General features: G+C 40.2%; 1 protein-coding gene across 1 annotated transcript; it reads right to left on the bottom strand.

The window, feature by feature from the left end:
• Window positions 1-16000: 16000 nt before the first annotated feature.
• LOC108655063 (cytochrome P450 CYP12A2) lies at window positions 16001-19680 on the bottom strand. Its single transcript, XM_089261879.1, has 4 exons — window positions 19373-19680; window positions 17248-17705; window positions 16723-17161; window positions 16001-16661 (listed from the first exon to the last, which is right to left on the bottom strand). Exons 1-4 carry the CDS (start codon window positions 19472-19474, stop codon window positions 16056-16058), a joined length of 1605 nt encoding a protein of 534 aa, XP_089118005.1. The 5' UTR covers window positions 19475-19680; the 3' UTR covers window positions 16001-16055.
• Window positions 19681-20718: the final 1038 nt, after the last annotated feature.

Raw genomic sequence — 20718 nt, 5'->3', positions numbered from 1 at the left:
AAAAAAAAAAAAAGAAAAAAGAAAACGGAACAGAACTGGGCGTGCATGCATATTTAAAATTCTATTATCCCCATCAGTCCCCGGTTTTGATACTCGTCCTGCACTTGGTTCTCAGTGTGCTAATAAATTGTATAATTCTTGGCTTTTTTTTTACCGACTCCGCGCTTGTTTTGGCTCGACAAACTTGTGCCGTGTATTTTCTTTGTGCATTCCTCGGTGGTGGCAGGTGCTGGTGGTGCTGGAGGCAGGCGACTGGCGGCTGGAGCGCTGGACAAGTGGGTGGGCACGAGTGGGCAGGTTTCCACTAACCGGAATGCAGGCGAAAAAAATTGCTGCGGCATTCCGGAAACACTTCAAGTTGCTGAGCTCATTCGTCTCTGCGATTTGTTGGCATTTTAACGCGACCAACAAGTTGGACAATGAGCAGTGTGATAGAGTATGTATATACTCAGTAAATACTAAATTTATGTTGACAATTATCGGGTTCTGTATTCGTTTGTACTGTGAATGACACAAACGATTCACATTGATAGACCTGTGGAATTTCAAGATACATTTCAGATAAATTTACAAACTATGTACTTGTATTTAACTAGAACCGATTTATTGAATTTTCAATTTATTTGATCTATATATACTTTGAACAGAAGATTATAGGCTTCTTCTTTCTTAAATGTATCTTCACTCTGAAGATTTGACAGGGTTACAAATTGAACAAGAAATGAAATAAAATACTGTTTAATGTTTCTTTGGCAATGCAATTCTCACACTACCCACAGGGTATAACGACATTGCCAGCAATAATTGTACCGAGGGCTGCGCGTCAGCTAAATATATAGGGACAAGCTGGTCGAGGGAGGCGTTGAATGTTGTATAGTGGGCGTGTTGCCTGCTCATGCAATGATAAATGAAGTTTTAGTGGCTTTTGACCCATTTAATAAATTGTTAAAGTTGAAAAATGCGCAAGAATATTGTGAACTTTCATGCCCTAACTATATACGTATATATTTCATATATATAAATATATATATATATATGTATGTACATGTATATGTCTATAAATTTGTTGTTGTTGCTGTCTGAATTAGGGTTAATTTAAAAGTTGCTTGCAGAACTGACCCTTGGACTGCGAACTGAAGTTGTTGCTGTTGCAGTTGTTGCTGTTGTTGTTGCACTTGTTGTCCCTTGCTGCTGTGCTGTGCAAAGTTTTTTACTGTTGGCCCACTTTTTGCAACAGCCAAAGTTGCGGAATTTTAAATAATTTTGTTAAATTCTATAACGTGCCATGTTGCACGGCTCAAGCCTAGGCTCTGTTACCTCACCCCTCACCCCTCGCGCCTTCGGCTCCCGCTCAGCTCCAGCGTTGGCCAACTTGCAAACTTGGCTGCTTATTAAGTTAGGGGCGACAGTTTGCAGTTAATGTGATTATGCGTTCGTTTTAAATGCAATTTAATATTTTCATTTAGGTTTTCGTTTTTCAGCTCGCCAACCAGCTACAAAGTCTCTAAAATATGCACAATAAACATGCGGAACTGGGCTTGGGTTGGCTTGGCTTGGCTTGGCGTTCAGGTCAGGCCAGGCTATGCTTCAGCCATAATAAGCAGCATAAAAGGCTTCGTTTTTCTTTCGGGCAGGGACATAGCTGCACAGCGACTCTCTGCATCCATGTATATATATATATATATACATATATCTGAGTGTATTGCATATAAACAATTTTCTATTATGCAAAAATAACAAGCGAGAACAACAAAAGCAACAATAGCAACTTGAATGGATTTCTGCATAAGAAAAGCAGCGAGTGAAGTTGAAGTATGGCCAAAGCAGCAGCAGCAACATCAGCAGCAAGAGCAACAGCCAAAGCAGCTAAAAAAGAGAGTTGCAACTGGCTCGACCTATACCAACAAACCTTTTTTACCCTTTCCTCAAAGCTGCCCTCAACAAAAAGTTGTGCCTCCGCAACGATGTTTGCTGTGCGCTACACACAAAACATTAGAAAATCTATATTCGATTTTATTATCTGTAGACTATGGAGTATGTTAGATTTCAGTTATAGTACAACATTCTGAAAGCTAATTGAATATTACAGTAGATTTATATGACATATAAAAATGTATTGTTGAATTCGTTAGAATGATTGTTAATAATAATAATATCTAACTGTTATTGTATCTTAAATTATAAATACACTTATCGAGAATTTGAAACAGTTTTATATTATTATTATTAACAAGAAAAATCTGGTTTTCTGGTTTGATTTTTATTTTTATTTATTTATTAGAAGTTGTGTATACGGAACGTTGTAAAGTTTATTAATTTTGATATTAAAATGAAGGAGGGGAGTTATTTCCGTTAAAAGACATATGCGGAATTAATGTTTAGAAAACCCCAATAATATTTTTTCATATTGTTGGTGCTGTAATGATAATAAGCGCTTATTATTAATATATGTATATATCTATAAACAAAATATATGCAATATGTCTATAGATCTCAATCCTGCTCTAATATTCAATATAATCTAGTTTGGATAACCACACTTTCCATATAGCGAAGAGTGCTGTTGGCTCCTCATACAAGGCCTGAACAACAACGCGTTAATTTCTTTGGCTGTGCGTGTGAAGCATTATGCAACGTGGCCGCAGTTGCTAACTAACTGCTGAAACTGAAGATACCTCCGTGACCCAAGTCAATGCAAATGGTGTAGAGCACTAGACACACACACACTCACAGAGACACAGCCACAGCTGGATACACAGAGTGTATTGTGGAGGCAGCATTTGCAAGTGAAGCCACAAGCATAGCAGACGGCACTGAGACGCGCCCCAGCCACAACAGTGTATATAATGCCAAGGAGTTAGGCAACCACCCAACGCCCACACTTTGGCTACTGGTGCACCCTGCCACCAAACCACCGCCCACCTGCTGTGATCTGTGCTGCTGCAGCCACAGGATGAAGCAAAAACGCAGTTGTCGCTGGGATAGCGAAAAGTGCTGAGCATAAATAAGACATTTGCGAGTGTAAGCACACAGCACAACAACACCAACAATAGCAACAACACCACCAACAACAACAATGGAATGTCCAACATAAGATTGTTTGACTCAAGGATACTCAGCAGTCCTATTTTAGATTGCGGCATTATATAATTGAAAATAGTGAAAGTATTCAATTCAATGAGAAAGACTTCAACTGATAGTTATCAGGCGGAAGTAGAATAGCAATTCCTCAATATTGCTGAGAAAGTCTCTGACTAATACTTTTGATATTAATTAAGGGTGCTAAAAATATTCCATGCATTTCGCCTGCTGGCCGTCAGGATACCCAACTGCTTGACAACTCCTTTCAATGGGTACTGTCTCTAACAATAACAATGACTTGAAATAACTCTACACGCAACATTGAAATGCGGTGAAGTTGGCAACAAGCAGCTGCATCTGGAGTAGGAGTGGAAGCTGGATTTCCAGCAGGCCACGCAGGATCAACAGCAGCAGCAGGAGCAGCAGCAGCAGTCGCAGGACCGCCGGCAATGTTAGCTGAGAGACAATAATTTCGAAACTGCTTTCAAAGCAAAGTCGCCAGCAAAGTAATGCAAAATGCAAAGTCATCGCTACGCCAACGCCCCCGCCTAGGCTAAATGGGGGCGTGGAGTGGCTGCTGACTCCTGCCTGGTCCCCAACTAACCCGTACCAGCAGCTGCAGCAGCCATAGCTCCGCCCGAGCAATTGTTGTGATTTCTTTCTTGCTGCTTCTATGTGTTTTTTTTTTTTATTTTATTTTTTTATTTTTTTTTTTTTTATTTTGCGGGCAGCTCGTGCACATGCATTTATTTAAATTCTTGTTGTCTGACTGTGCGTGTGTGGGTCCATGTCTTGCCTCATTTTGCCAATGTATTCATTGTCTGTGAAATTGTTGTGCGGTATGCCGGCGCATAATGTCTTTCTTTTGCCACGTCCTTCAGACCGTGTTCCGAACTCCTCTCCAGCTTCTCCCTCTACCAATCGCCTCGTCTTCCTGTACCCTCTTATCCTTCTTATACAGAGCTGCTGCAGCAGTGTTGCGGTTTTTAACTTGTGACAGTTTTAAGTGGCTGCCGTTTGTCTCCCTCGTTGGATTCGCTGCGTACAGCCCCACCCACACTCAAAGCCATGCCCACGGCCACAGATAGCTAGCACACGTCCATATAAATAGAAAGTTTTGTATGGATTTCAGCTCCTGAGATTTGCATCAGAATTTAATGCTTGTTATTTGGCGCTTATAAATTGTCCAACTATAATAATAAATACCTCGCTTACATTTCTTGAAATTAGGTTCATTTCTACTGCTTGCGCTTTGAAAGCAGGGCACATCAGCGGGATTTGGTTTGATTTGTGGGCACTTGTGGCTAAAGGATTGCCATCTGAACATCCGACATTTCATTGCTGTTTGCTCTTGCATTTTCATGGATCTCGATCAATAAGATAAAGTCAGACTATACCGATTTAGTTGAAATAAACATGAAAGGCAGAAGGAGACGTGGCAGACCCCAGAAGGCATAGATATAGGCTTGCTTAAGTCAGGGCCATGTTTTGCACATGACGAGCTTCGAATATGATGACAGGGTTCAGGCTATCTCCCAGTGGAGAAGTTTTACCTTCTATGTATTATTGTAGGGGCCGAAATTAGTATTTATATTTAATGTAATGTATTTATACTTATGATTCTATAAATACAAACAAGTATGAATGCTCTAGTCGAGACTGCTCGATAGGAGATACCCTGAACCCTCCCTGAGCCCGCGCTCTACTAACTGCGCAGTAAGCAGCGACAGCACTTGGACTGCGCTTCAGTGTGGGCAATATTATGAGAACTTATGTATTTGTTGAATAATGTCTTTCATGGACATACCATCTTAATGAATCTTTCAGATCGTAATCATATGGTGAATGTACATTATAAAGCCCAAGTCTCTAGTACTTGAAATACGTTGTTTACGAATTCGAGGCGAAGGGGGTGTGGTATCCAAAATCTGTAAATTACAAAAGGTTTGTACTCATCATATGTATATACACAGCAAGTCTGAAGTCTCCAGGTCTAAAAGTATTATTCTTGGTAAAAAAGCTATGGGACGAGCTATCGAAAAAATATGATAAACTCCTACTGCGTATGGTATGCATACAAAATTTCAATTTCTGAGATCTTGGCATTCATACGGACGGACGGACTGTCAGACGGACAGGGCCAAATCTACTCAGCTCGTCGTCCTGATCAAGAATATATATACTTTGTGGGGTTTGCCACGCCTCCATCAGCCTGTTACATACTTTTTCACAAAAACATTATACCCTGATTTCCCATTTTTAATGGGTTCAGGGTATAAAAACGCCTTATATTTGGTCTGTCGATCATACATTCAGGGTCTTATAAGATGTAGTTAAGATCATTGAGAGCTTGATTAAGGGACAATATCTTGAAATTTCCAATATTGTCAAGGTACGGAGGGTAAAGGGAGAGAGACAAGCCCCAACTTGGTACTCTCCGTCAGTCATGAACATGGGGGGTTTAACATATATGTAGAGCGTGTCGGTACTTCCATTACTTAGGGTTTATTTCATTTAGATTCTGTAACGCGCAACAAAAGAAGTGTGTTAAGGTGGAACTGTGTAGGTAAAGAAGAATCCCGACAATCGAGCTAGTACGAGCATAGCGAGAGTGCGCACATCTAAGCACATGCTTAAATCCAGAAATTCCATCAACTGGACGGACCTCCTTAATCCCGTACACTACATTACCTACTACGTAATACTCGCTCAAATTCAAAATGTGTTCTGCAAGCAACTTAAATGCTTCAGGCGTGTATATAGTAGTTTACTCAGTAGCAATACAAATTTCATTAGACTTATCATAGCTTGCTCGAAATGCCAGAATTCATCTTGTGTCAAGCACTTTCGCTTCGATATTTTAAGCTGACTTTTCATATGTGAAGTGGGGCCAAACTGATGCAACGATAAAAGCACTTTCTATCCTTCCGGGAAAGTGTCGTACCGTACCGTGCTCCGCCTCCTGTGCCGTTCATGATTTTACTCCGGCTACAACTGCCTTGACTCCATTCAATTTTCAATCACGTCTCACCTGCTGCAGCTCCCACTCTGGATGCCTTCATCGCCTTTAATGCTCATTGCTCGGTTTCGTGACCCATTTGAATGGGCTGTCTCTGTCTCTCTTCCTCTCTCTCCCTCCTACGGCCTCTTGTGCTTGTACCTTGTCCATTGTCATTATGCGGCCTTTTGGTGCATGCCACACCCACCGGGAGCAACGGAAGGCGTTAGGCATGGAACAACAGTAGACAGAGGGTGAGATAGTAGAGAGCGAGAGATCCATAATCCTTCATAGTTTCCTGGCTGGTGCGCTGCCAACAACCTTTTGCCTTAGTAATATAGTTGTTGTTGCTGTTGTTGTTGCTGATGGTGCTGCGCGCCAAACAAAAGGAAAACAATTTTCATGCGTGCATGCGAAAAATCAAAGGAAAACATACCTGCAGTGCCGGGATGAGCCCAGCCGAGTACAATGCCTATTTGTGAGATAAGAAAACAGCACCCAACCCACATCAAAACCGAGCAATTTCCAAGTGCTGTTGGTCCACAGGTGAGGTATTCGCAGTTGGCGCTGAAGCATAGGTTCCACAGCTTCCATTCCCAGCGACACTCGCCGCCTAAGTGGCTCCTCTTTGTTTTTTGTTTTTTCTATCTATCTCATAGGAAACTCTTTTGTTCAACTGCCTCAGCACTGAGTGTGCATATTAGCTTTGCTGCCCAACTTAGCATATATACTACAAAACTGTGGATGGACTGCGTGTTACAGATACAGATACGGATACAAATACAGATACGGATACAGATACAGATACAGATACAGATACAGATACAGATACAGATACAGATACAGATACAGATACAGATACAGATACAGATACAGATACAGATACAGATACAGATACAGATACAGATACAGATACAGATACAGATACGACAGATATCAGATACAGATACAGATACAGATACAGAACAGATACAGATACAGACATACAGATCAGATACAGATACAGATACAGATACAGATACAGATACAGATACAGATACAGATACAGATACAGATAACAGATACAGATACAGATACAATCAGATACAGATACAGATCAGATCAGATACAGATACAGATACAGATACAGATACAGATACAGATACAGATACAGATACAGATACAGATACAGATACAGATACAGATACAGATACAGATACAGATACAGATACAGATACAGATACAGATACAGATACAGATACAGATACAGATACAGATACAGATACAGATACAGATACAGATACAGATACAGATACAGATACAGATACAGATACAGATACAGATACAGATACAGATACAGATACAGATACAGATACAGATACAGATACAGATACAGATCCAGATAGCAAGATAAGGATACGTACAGATACAGATACAGATACAGATACAGATACAGATACAGATACAGATACAGATACAGATACAGATACAAATACAGATACAGATACAGATACGATACATATACAATATACAGATACAGATCAGATACAGATACAGATACAGACGTCGTCTTTGCAGAGTATACAGAGGCTCTCATTGCAAATCTGCGTACATTTCTGGCCCGTTGTTTGTTAGTTGTTGTCAACGACAGAGACAGCCAGGGCTTTGTTATTAACTAGACTAGGAGCGCTATAAGCCATTTTCCGGCTGGGTGAATGACATGCCAGAAATCACAAATACCCATGCGTAGGCGCAGCACGTCACACATACATATGTAGGATTCTGTCAAGCATGCTTGGTAGGTATGTAGGTTAGGCAAAAGCAATTAGCGCAAGAGTTGGGGCCAAATTGGGCGAGTAGCCTCGATTTCAACGAGCTCATTAAGTGTTTAAGCATAAATGCCAATGGCAGGCTAATTAACACAGCAGCAGCAGGAACAGCAGTCGGAGCAGTAGCAACAACAACAAAATCAGCAACAACAGCTACAGGAGCTACAGCAAATGGAACCGGAACTTGGCTTTTGGTATTTTGGGCTGTTGTCCAAGTCGCAAGCTTCTATTCCTCTCGCTGTGCGTTGCAAGTTGAGATTTGTGGCAACGCTTGCCCACCTGGCAAATGCTTGTCGAAACTTTTATAATTATGTTCGAGCTATGGCAAAAGTTTCAAGTGATGCCGGCGTCTGCTCATTTCACAATTCTCTTGGCCAAGCTTAGACGCAGTGAAAGTTGGCTTCCTATTTCCTTTTTTCTTCCTATTTTTCATTTATATCCTGTAAACAAGCAGTGCTACAAAGTGGGTCCTTGCTTGAAGCATGAAGACAAGCAAGTCTCTTTACATTGCTAAGCTAAGTCAGAAGCCATTATATCTTAAGCGAGATTCAACTCGGGGCGTAAAAGTCAATTTCGACTTTGTGTTTAGGTATTCAATATATTTGCTCCTGTGTGATTTACTCGTAATTTCGGATCACAACAAACAAAAAAAAAAAACAAAAAATAAAAACGCTTTTCTCAAGATTGGTTAAAAGTTAAGTTGATTTTTATTTCATATTAAAATTATAGTGGTTAATGCTTAGCTGATTTGAGCTGATATCTTCGATACATCATTCGAATATCAATTAAAAGCTTTTTATTGTATTCCTTAACATGAACACGAACTTAGTTTACAATAACCTGTAGTTATTATATTGAAGTGTAGCCTACGAAAATACTTCCCGAAATTCGAGTTTAGGAAGTGCGAACTTATGCTTAAACAGCATCGTAGGAACATTACAAATTCTTTCAAATGGATATCAGACTTTTGTAATTTATACTTACTGCCAAGCTGGAGCGTATAGATATAGGCTCAATTTAAGTACTTCGTTTCTCCTGCTAGGCTGGTTGTCAACTCTGGCATGCACTTTTCCAGATACAGGGTAATTTTGAGTGCATCAATGTCAATAGGACAGCAAGATGTATTTTTTACCGCTATTGCTCTGTGCGTCGGCTACGTTTTTACGCGCAACTTTTACAAGTGGTTGCTGTGTGATGGAGGGCGGGGGAGCTGGTGGGGGTTCAAGGCGGCGACAGGTTGTCAGTTGTAGCTGCCTACAAGTTAATTATGCGCCGTGCGCTTTGCTGCGTGCGGTGCCACTTCCGGTTTGGCTGACGCCACTTCCGATGCGCTCAAGGAAATTAAAAATGTCGATGAGGAAGAAGGAGGAGGAAAACCAAAAATAAAAATAAAAGACGAAACGAAACTGCTTGCACGGCCTGTTAATTAAACGGCGCAACAACTAGTCATAATGTGAAATGTCCAACAGAATTCGACTGGCGATTCCACTTGGTCCTGCCGCGCCCACTGCGCCCTTGCCGGGCTGTGCCAATGCAGGCGCCATTTTTTAATCAATTAAAAATGCCACTTATATATTTTTTCATCCTGCATGTCGCACTGTGTTGCAGTTGTCGCCAGTCACCGGCAGTCGACGAGCCGCTCGCCACACTTGCTGCAAGCAATTATCGAAAATTTAATTAAAGCGCCAAGTGTTGCAAGCACAAAGCGTGTGTGTGTGGTCTCTCTCTGTGTGTATGTGTGTGTGTGTGTGTGTGCAGCTTATATTAATGTTAACGCTTTAATGCATCATTAAGCGGCGCCAACGTTGGCTTGGTTCGGTCAACACTAGCCGTCAAAAGACAACCAAAAATAAAGAAAGAAAACAAAAACAAAGAAAACTTTGCAAGAGCAAATATCTTCGATATGGAAAATATATTTAACGCCATGTGATAGCAGCAAAGAAAACATGTTAAGGGCATACGATTCAAGCTAAAATATTTATTTAAAAAGTACAAATATGTGCTGCATTTTAATGATGATTATTTTGTTGCTTATATTTTGAAGTTTTAACTACTCATTCTGATATATTCTGAGATAGCGAGGGAGAAGATCTGTTGTGTTGCTGAGTGAGAGCCACCAGTACACCAGGAACTAATAAAGCACAGAGGCGAGCTTTGATTTGTATCTACTACAGTAAGGGTAATTTATGTAGTAAACGATGCTTAAACGATTTTCATTTGTATGTAGCCCTGTTCAAGTACTTTCATTTGGATGGGACCCAAAGTCATTTAAAATAAGAATATAAAACAAAATATTATTTAATTAATAATAAAGAATTAAAAATATATAATTTTGTATAGGTGCTTACATAAAATCTCACAAAATAAAATCTCAGCTTTCTTTTCGTAGGTCTGAGCTCTGGTTTTCTTAATTAATGTTATATATCAATTTAACAATGTTAGACCCACAAATTGTGGATTTAATATTGCGGCTCTATAATATTAAGTAAATACTGTTGGAGTGGTGGCGTCGCCGATAAGTAAAGAGACCAGGTTGTAATTTCCTAGTCCTTAGTTGTAGTATGGTAGCTGTGCAGCTCTTATAAAAAGTGTGTAAAGTATATATATACATATGCCAGGAGAGGCAAGTGACAAGTGTGGGGGAGACGAAGTACTCAGCGGGCGCTAATCGGATATGGCATTAACAAATACTATGGTAAATACAAATACATAATCTAGAATCTTTAACATGTAAACAATGCCTGGATTAGTATGACTGCTTGTCAAATGAATAATAGCCTACAACTCACTTATTATTTCTAAGAAATGTAATATAAACATGTGCAAAAAGCATATTATATATATTTACTTCTTTCTTAGGAACTATCTAAGCCTGCTTGCTAATATGTAGCTGTAAGAATCGATTCAAATGGTTTTGGAGTTTTTAAATATACGATGAAATGTGGAGTGGCCAGTCCGAAATCTGGAACTTAAAATCCTTGCCTTGTTGTATGTGAATGTCAAGCCAAACTAGTCAACTTAATGAAATATCCAAACGGGAAAATTCACGCATTTGTCAGCAGCTCAACAGCTTCAGTTCGTGGCGTGATAGCTGGGGATGCCCTCGGGTCTGACCAATGGGAGTCCAATGCTCCAAATTGAAATGCAAGTTGTCGCCGACGCCTGTGGGGTCGATGTCGACGGAGGGGTGAGGGTTCTGGCTGGACTGGTTGTCATTGTTGTTGTTGTTGTTGTTGTTGACAAATGCAAAACCATTTGCCAAATAAATAAGCAGCTCAACGAAAATAAATATGCTTTCGCCACGCGCATTTACACTCAATAAAGATGCTGCCTTCAGTGGGGACAGATGGGCGATGCGGGAGTCAAAGGATAAGTCTGGCAATGCCAAGCATAAAAATTGTATTTTAATGCGCGCGCATAAATAACACAAACAGGACACACACACAACACACACACCCATTGGCATTCACACTTTGGGAGCCACGCTCTGCCATTTTATCAAATGCTGAATCCAAGCTGGAAGCCAAAGTCGCTGTCACTAATTTAGTGGGTTTCCGTGGCAGTGCCGAAAAATCAACAGGAAACAAACACAGAAAACGACGCTGATGATGATGATGATGATGATGATGTTGATGTTGATGTTGATGTTGATGCTGCTGATGGTGATGGCAACACCGTTTAGTGGCAGTGCCACGCCTCGCTGCACAGGCGGCGTTGACAACATTAGACGAGAAAAAATCAACCACTCGTCGAGTGCGACATGAAGTATTCCAAATACCCTTTACATTACTTTTACTATCGATCAGTTGTCGAAATTCAGTAGTATATCGATAGTTATCGATGTGTATACGATAAATAATTGAAATGGGTCCTTACTGGCAAAGTAAATAGTAAATCATTTGAAATTGTCGACTGAGCGTCAATCTTATCCATCGTAAACAGTCGATGTGCAGACTTTAATTTCAAATTTGAATTATAATAATTATTATTTTTCATGTCATGTCATCTAACAAACAAAACTTGATTGACTTACTCTGCTCCGATCTAATTGAATTTTTGGTTTTCCGCCAAACTTCAAATTTGTTAATCAAGACATGAACGATTCAACTTCAACTTTGTCTTACGTATCGCTTAACCGAGCATGGCCGGTTTAGCTAGAGTATTCACGAAAAAAAGATGGCATTGAATGGAATGGAGTGGAAAGTAAACCGGAACGATATGGGCGCCCAGCATCTTCATCATCAGGCGGCATATGTTGGCATTGGACTCGGAGTTGGCGTTGGCGTTGGCGTGGCCGTGGTGTTGGCGTGAGGTGCTCATCAATAAAATCATCGAGGTCATTAAGTGGATTAACTGCAGCCCATCAGAAGCATGTGGTGCCACAGCACAAAACGCAAAATGCCAAATACGGACATAGTCAACGAGCGAAGGGAACTCACACACACAGCTAAACGCACACACACATACACACGCACACACACACACACACACACACACACACACACACACACAAATACGAACACTAAGAAATGGGCGTCATCTTTGGCTTTTGCTTTACACTTTGCAGTTCATAACAGACAATGGAGAAGCACCGTGGAAATTTTCGATTGGAAATAAAGTAGAAAGTAAAAATTGAATATTAATATATTATACATTTTGTTTCGGTCTATTATATATATTTATATTTAAAACATTTTTAAGCAATACACATTATTATTTACACATTTATTACAGTCACATTTATCATATAATAACCCAGCACATTATATGATAAATGTGACTAATTTACAAACTATATTAAGGTGGATTTTTGATTAAGAGAAAAATGGTTAACCATTCGTCTGACAATTTGGACTTAGTATTTGAAGTCATTTATAGAGAAGATATAATGTTGTGAATATATTTCTCTAAACTATTGCTATTCAAATGCTTTTTTTTTTTTTTTTTTTTATATAAGTTAAGGAAATAATTTGAAATGGAGTTTGTTTTATTCTAGTTTGCATATGTGACAAATATATAAAAAAGGTGTTGATAAACTTGAATATCCATTTCAAGCTAATATAATATAAGTAACGATTCTCTAGAATAGAACTTCCACTAGATAGGGTAAATTGGGCTGCCTGGCAATTTTAAAACAGAATTAAGGCCCATTGTACCCAGTGTAGCAAATGCTCGGCTTGTTTGTTCAGCAACATATCTATATATATATATATATATATATATATATATATATATATATATATATATATAAAGAGACCTCGAGTAATATATATATATATATATATATATATATATATATGTATGTATATGTGTTTGTGTGTATGTGTATGTCTGTCTGTGCTGGTGCTATTCAGTCAGCTTTTCTTGCTAGGATCAGAGCAAAAAAGAAGTAGTTGAAAGGGGGCAGAATGGGCGGCCGTGGCAACGGGCGGCAGCAACGGCTGCTTGTCTTGTCTTGGTTCCTGTTGTTATTGACATGTACGAATTAGGTTAAATTTATTTACTGTCAGTTCAGTGAACTGCAAATGGTTTTAGTTTATTAAATTTAGCCAAAGGAACGGAGTTGGCAATCTGTTTTAAGTTTGTTAAATGCCAAAAAATCAAGATTTAGATTAAGTTGTCAGCGCAAAAATTCATTCAACTGCACTTAACCTCTCTCTCTCTCTCTCTCTTTCTCTCTCCCTCTGTCCTTCTCTGGCTTTCAACTTTTAATTTACATTGAAAAGCAGCTGCAAATTAATTTCAAAGCTTCCGCCGTGAGGGCAAAACTCAATTGCGGTTTGATTAATTGTGCTGTACTTGAAACTCAGCGCTTACACACACACACACACACACACATACACACACAAACTCACATAGTCGAACTGGCACTCAAGCTGCATTAATCAGCACAGCTCTGAACGCTGCTCATTTATTTGCAAAAAGGCAAATGAGGAAAAGCAAAAAATAAAGTACGAAAAAAAATGGTAAACGTAAACGTGGATTTTTCAAAACCACTTTGGCAAATCGTAGTCAAAGTTAAGCTGAGAGCAAAAGCGTGGTAAAAAAAAAAATATAAACAGCATCAACTATTTTTGACTGGTCGATATTAAGATGCTCTTGCAAAGAAAATGTCTTACGAACTCAAGCTCAAACTATAGTTGGCTTGACTCATGCTAGATGAGTCAGAGACAAAGAGAATACAGGGATCCAAGTGTATCACTAATCTAATGACAAAATCTAAACATATCCTTGTGAAAGACTAAGAAAAAATTATTTTGAAATTGAATATACTTTTTGTTATACATTTATTATCAATGAAAAGCTAAGCTCTGCGCACATGAAACCGTTTTTTTTTTAAATCGAATTAGAGTGTTTGCTACACTCTTCTTTCAGCTGTTACCAATCTCTTGAATAAATAATTATACCCACAGATGTAGCCATACTCCAAATAAATATACGCGTCCTTGGTGCATTAAAAGCTTTGGCAAAAAGTTTGTTAAGCAGCAGCGCAAAAAGCGATTGCTCTAGGAATCAATTAAATTGAAATTACGCATACGCCATGTGTGCAAACAGCCACAGAGCAGGAGAAAGAAAGAGTGACCAGGGAGGGAGAGGAGGAGGGAGTGGGAGTGCGAGTGGAGTGGGCGGGAGGGTAAGCGCAAGAACATGCTTTCACTTTCTGCTGTTTGAGTTTATTTTGCGCCAAATTGAATTTTTGACTGCCGTTTACCGACTTTAAATGTGCCAAACGTGACGTTTTCATTTTTAGCCAACATGACATACATACAGAGTAGATTTGATTTTATGTGTGCGCCTAATACCCTGCATTAAAATGAATATGGGCCAAGAAGAGCCTCACGAGGTTGCTCAGCCATTGCCTGGCTTACCATTTACAGCAACTAATCGATGGAGAGGTAATTCAATTTCGCATTATTATAATCTGGCATTGAACGTCCTGCAAAGCGCATTTAATATTTATATTGTTTTACACGGCATTGCCTAGCCGAACATTTCACCCTTGTGGTTTCTTAATTATTTAACCAATTGCAATGATTTATCAGCATGAAATCGCAGGCAAATCCATCAAGCTGAAGTGATTTTCGATTGTAATGTGATTGAATTTAAAGCTGACAGCAGAGCTGAACTAATTGCTAAGGCATATGCTGAGGCAAACGCAGATGCGGCTCCGCCTGCTGCGACTCCTGCTGCTGCAGCTGGTGTTGCTGATGCTGCAAGTCTCGCTTAAAATATTCATATTTATATTTATATAGTGCGGGCCACATGTCGTATGCGCTATTTGCGCCCTCGTATGCTGTCCACAGTGTTTGTTAACCAGACACTGTGTACGTGGGTGTGTGTGAGTGTGTATGTGTGTGTGTGGGTGTGCTTCGGTATGTGTACAATAAACAATAACCAGGAAGACAACAGCAGCGCTGGATTTATGTTGTCGTTTGAACGCTGCCACAACACTCACACACACGCACACTCCTGCCACGCCCCCCTGCATTTGCTCCATATGCTACATATATAAATATATATGCAGGCAGCAGGCAGTGTCAGGCAGCAGATGCTGCCGCCCGTTGTGGCCATCTAACCGCAACAAAGAGTTAGCAACACACACATACACACATTATATATATGTATGTATAAATAATAACACACACACACACACACTGGAATGAATATGCATGGCATAGAAAGAAAGTGTTGCATATTTTTTAGCGCATTTCGCAACACCTTTGGGGCATGCAACCAACTTTGCAGCTCATAAAGTTATAATTAAGCTGGCCACAGGCAAAGCTCAGACAAAGGCCAAACGCACGAATTGAGCTGATCAAGGGGCGCCGAGTGCTGGCAGATTTTCCTTTATTAATTAGAAGCTCAAGAGTGAACAAAAATAATTCATATTTTGCACAGCGAGTGAAAAGTGCATTGTGAATGTTTTGATACAACTTTGGTTTGGAAAAGGGCCAAAAGAGCCAAAGAACATTCTCTGTGGCTGTCATGTTTCTTTGAAAGTTACAGTCACTAAAGAATACATCCTAAGCACATAGGAATAAGACAGCGTTTAAATTAATTAACATGAAACAGTTTTCATTTGCGAATACTGGGACAGCACATATACAAAAATACAGATCTATTGAACATTCTTAAGGATTGGGTATATAGAGAGACCTGGGGCAGATTCAATCCTTCAAGTCGATAAACTTGAACTGCAATGGAATGCGTGGCGTAGCCAGTTGATAGGCAATGAAGGGCCTTTCCGCCGGATGGTGGAACTCCACTTGGAAGTTCCTAAGCAAACGAGCGACCCCAATTTCCAGCTCCATTTCGGCTATGCGACGACCGATGCAGCTGCGCACGCCAAAGCCAAAAGGCAAATAGGCAAAGGGATGACTCGGCTTGGTGGCCATCGGACACTCGGAGTCAGAGCTGGAGCCCTGTTGCTTCTCACGCAGCCAGCGCTCGGGGACGAACTCGCCGGGCTGCGAGAAATATTTGCCGTCGCGCCAAAGGTTCAAATGGATCATGGCTACCTCGCAGCCCGCCGGCACATGGTAACCGCTGAGCACCAGGTCCTGGTTGATTTTGCGTACGTTGCCCGCGATGAGTGGATAGAAGCGTAGGGCCTCCTTGATGCAGGCACGCAGATAGGGCAAGTTCCTCATCGAGTCGACTGTGAGGGGCGTGCTTTTCTCTGGCAAGATGCCAAGAATTTCAGCTCGCAGTTTGGCCTGCTTGTCGGGATGCTGGGCGAGGGCTAGCAGAATGGCCGAAAAACTGCTGGTTGTCTGCAATTAAAGGCCAAACCTTACTGACTGGACTGAATGATAGAGGCATTTACATACGTACCGTATCCACGCCAGCGAAGAGCATGTCCAGCGCAATAATAACGGCATATTTTCGATTTATGGCTAGCAGCTTTTCCAAAACACTTTTCTCTTCTTGGCTCTTGGCCGTTGTGGACTTCTCGATGCGTTCCATGGCGTCCTGCACTAGCTTATCAGTTAGGGCGAGCGACTCATCCAATACGCTGAGGGCTTCACGCAATTTGGGCGAACTGAACTTGAGCTGGCGCCAGAGTGAGGGCTTTACTTCCAGATCAACGGAGAGTTCGAAGAAACGCTGCAATTGCTCAAAGAAGTGTCTGCCTTCCGGATTGGTATTGTCGATAACCCCCAACTTGCAATCCAGGGCTATTTGACCCACAGACTCTAGAGTCCAGGCGCTTATTTCATCCTTGAAGTTCGCGGGGACTTCCAAAGTTTCAGTATCACGGATGGTTTTGATGCTACAACCAAGAAAAGAATTTATGTAGTGATAAGTTGATAGTTCGCTATATGTACAATATGTTATTAATGGAATTAAGAATCTTACCGTTCTATAAACTCCTGATTAATACGATCCAATGAGCTCAAATACTTTTTGACATTCTTGGGATGTATTATAATGGGATTTACAGCTGAACGCAAATTGCCCCACGACTCGTCTTGGGTCGTAAGTAGACCCGACTCTGGGCCAAAATAGTCACGACGATGAACGTTGCGATAATAGTTTAAGAGCTCGAAACCCTTACGATTGGGCCAAACACCATCGTGTCGGAAAACAGTTTCGAAGTCATTTGGATTTTCTGTTACAACTATCGGCGGTTTACCCAAAAAGCTTTTGATCTTTATAATATTACCGCCACTGTCCTTTAGTAAGTCCCTAGTTATATCATTGAGATCGGATCCACTGTATTTGCCGCCAGGCATAAAGTTCCACAATGTTTTCAGCACGCTGGTAGTCGGCATCTCTTGAAACGGCTTCGCAGACGCCACAACGCCGTAGTGACGCTATAAAAGAAAGTAAAAACAAGTAAGAAAGCTCTAGTCGAGACTGCTCGACTACGAGATCCCCTGAACCCAACAAGCAACTGATATTTCAATAATAATTAGCAAACACACACACACACACACACACGCACACACGCATACACACGCATACAAACAAACACACGCATATACACACACTCACATATACGGGCGATTGCGCTTGGGTTGCGCTGCAGTGTTGGCAATATTATGATAACTTATTTGTTGAATAATTTAATTTCTAGACGTACGATCGTAATGAAACTTTCAGAACGTAATCATAATGTTAAAATGTATGTGTATACCGATGCACAAGTCTCTAGTTTTTGATATACGACTTTTACAAAGATGAGGGTGAGGGGGTGGATTAAGGGGTGGGGGGTAAATTTTAACAAAAAACGAAATAGTGTTAAATTCATCTTAATATAAATTTTAAATTTGGAGACTCTAGCTTGAAATATGTAGGAGATATAATTTTTTAAGTGATCTTCGATAAGGTTTTTTATCGATAAAAAAGTATCGGAATGAGTTATCGTTTTTTAGTGATAAACTCGATATGCGCATGATATATACGGACATTTTAAAAAAAGTTGAAGTCTCTAGCTCTTATATCTTCTGAAATCGACGCGTTCAAACATACGGACAGACGGACGGACGAACGGACGGACGGACGGACGGACAGACAGACGGACAGGGCTAAATCGACTCAGCTCGTCGCCCTGATCAAGAATATATATACTTTGTGGGGTCTGCCACGCCTCCTTCTGCCTGTTACATACATTTTAACAAAACCATTATACCCTGATTTCCCATTTTCAATGGGTTCAGGGTATGAAAAACAAGTACACCACACCCCATAAGCAATTTAGTAGCCAAGTGTAGTTATAATACTGTAGAAAGTTCAGGCACTTTATTATTGACCAGCTCATGGAACAAGCTGACCGTAACCTAGCTGCAAAACTTGGATGCTAACACTCCAAAAATGAAAAAAATTACAAGGTATTTTTTTTATATGCCACGCCCCTAAAGAGGCGTAACAATATTATTTGGAGAATCGATACAGGGAGTTACTAGTAACTTAACTATCCAAATTGGAAGCTTCTAGCTCTTTTACTTTAGGAGATATAAACTTTTGCGGTTTGCCACGCCCCGTGTGGTCTTGGTCAGCACGCATATATATATTAAATTTGCAATATATACGCCCCTAAAAGGCGTAGACATATAATTTTTTCATTAATCTTTATAGAATCATAACATTAGCGTGCAAAATTTTAACGTTCCAGCTTTAAAATTCTAGGAGATACAGTTTTATCCAATTTGCCAGGCCCCTAATGGGCGTAAATATATTCGCATTGGACGTGATCTTGTGTGGTTGATGCGGAAATGCATTTTCCGATTTGCCACGCCTCTAGTGGGCAGATCGGGAAAATGTATAAATCAGAGATATACACGAGTATGTGTTCCAAATTTCAAGTCTCTAAAGTCAATAGCGCAGAAATGAACTGCTTTCATACGGACAGTCGGACGGACATTGCGCAAAACCAATATACTCATTTCAATTTCGTGAATGAGTATAAACATGTATTATTAATACATACAAAATCATAAATTGCTTCTATCCACATGCGCTGTGGTGTGTACATACATACCTGCTGCCATTGCTGTGTTTCTGTTACGGCGCTTCCATGTTTCGTTGTTGCTTGCAAGCATTTTATAACAGCGTTACTAGCGTGCACTTTAAGCTGCGTCATTTCGCTTGTTGCCGTCGTGTATTACTCGATCTCTCTTTCTCTCTCTTGCTCGTAGTTGTTGCTTTCTTTTTAGACGGCGCTGCGTAGCTTTAATAGCTGAGAGCTTTTAGGCAAGTCGCCGCGTTAGCTGCTCGCCGCATACTGAATTCGCTTTATCATTTAGCCCACAAATATGTACTTATACAGCTGATGCAAGAGGGAAACTTTAATTGAAATGCTCAATAGCATTGCTTGTGCTCGCTCTCTCATCTGCTCGCCGGTATGTGTTTTTTTTTTTTTTTGTGTTTTCTGGTTTTGCGACACTTTTGATTCTCGTGTCGGGCAAGTTACGACAAAATTAATTGGCTGTTACATTATAAAGTGCACACAGCATTTATGTATTTTTTTCATTCGCCTTTACCCATAATTTCTAGAGCTGCATAGATATAGATAATGATCGCACAATCTGCGAGCTTTTCGCAAAGTATTTACAGTTTGCCCAGCGCCCCAATTGAGATGCATATAAAATTAGGTCAAATTATTGTATAAATAAAGATAATCATGTTGTATTTTTATGAGCCGTGGTGTAAAAGACTGCAGTCATCCCTGCTACAATTGCTATGTTGCCTAATTTGCTGTTGCTTCTAAACTTTTTATAACGGCATTGCTATCCAATAATGTGTCACTGTGAGTTGGATTTTGTTTTCGTTGTGTCTCGCACACACGCCTTGCGCGCTGACTTTTCACTCCTTTCACTCAGTTTTGTTTACACTTGCTATCTCGAGCACTGACAGTTAAGTTTATTTCGGGATACTCGCCGCGCCAGCTGCTCGCCGCATACTGAATTCGCTTTGGCACTGACCTCTCAAATATATAAATTGAGCACGAGAGCCGTAATAATCGTGACAGCTGGTGGTTATCGCTCTCTCATCGTTTGCCCGACAACTACAAACACTTCGCTTAAAATTTTTAAGGCTCTCTCTGCATGCGCTCTTTCTTTAAAGCTCTCTTATGAACATTTACAGTCGCACGGCTGGTAACATGACAATCTGACGTCATATTTTCGATAATTTGTAGCAAACGTTGATCTTTTTAAAAAGGATCACTCTTGATTTCTCTTAAAGCCACTAAACGAAACATGTGCATCATTTGTTTATTGTTATTATTAATGTGTGTATTTTTATTCAATATGGATCTAAAAGTAGTTTGTATTGTTCCTTTAACTTAAGTACATATTTACAGTTTTATTTCTGTCATAGCGTTAC

The sequence above is a fragment of the Drosophila navojoa genome, chromosome 5 (genome assembly GCF_054131105.1).
Source record: "Drosophila navojoa isolate 15081-1374.11 chromosome 5, UAZ_NAV_1.0, whole genome shotgun sequence".
NCBI lineage: Eukaryota > Metazoa > Arthropoda > Insecta > Diptera > Drosophilidae > Drosophila > Drosophila navojoa.
This window is presented reverse-complemented; position numbering and strand designations above follow the sequence as displayed.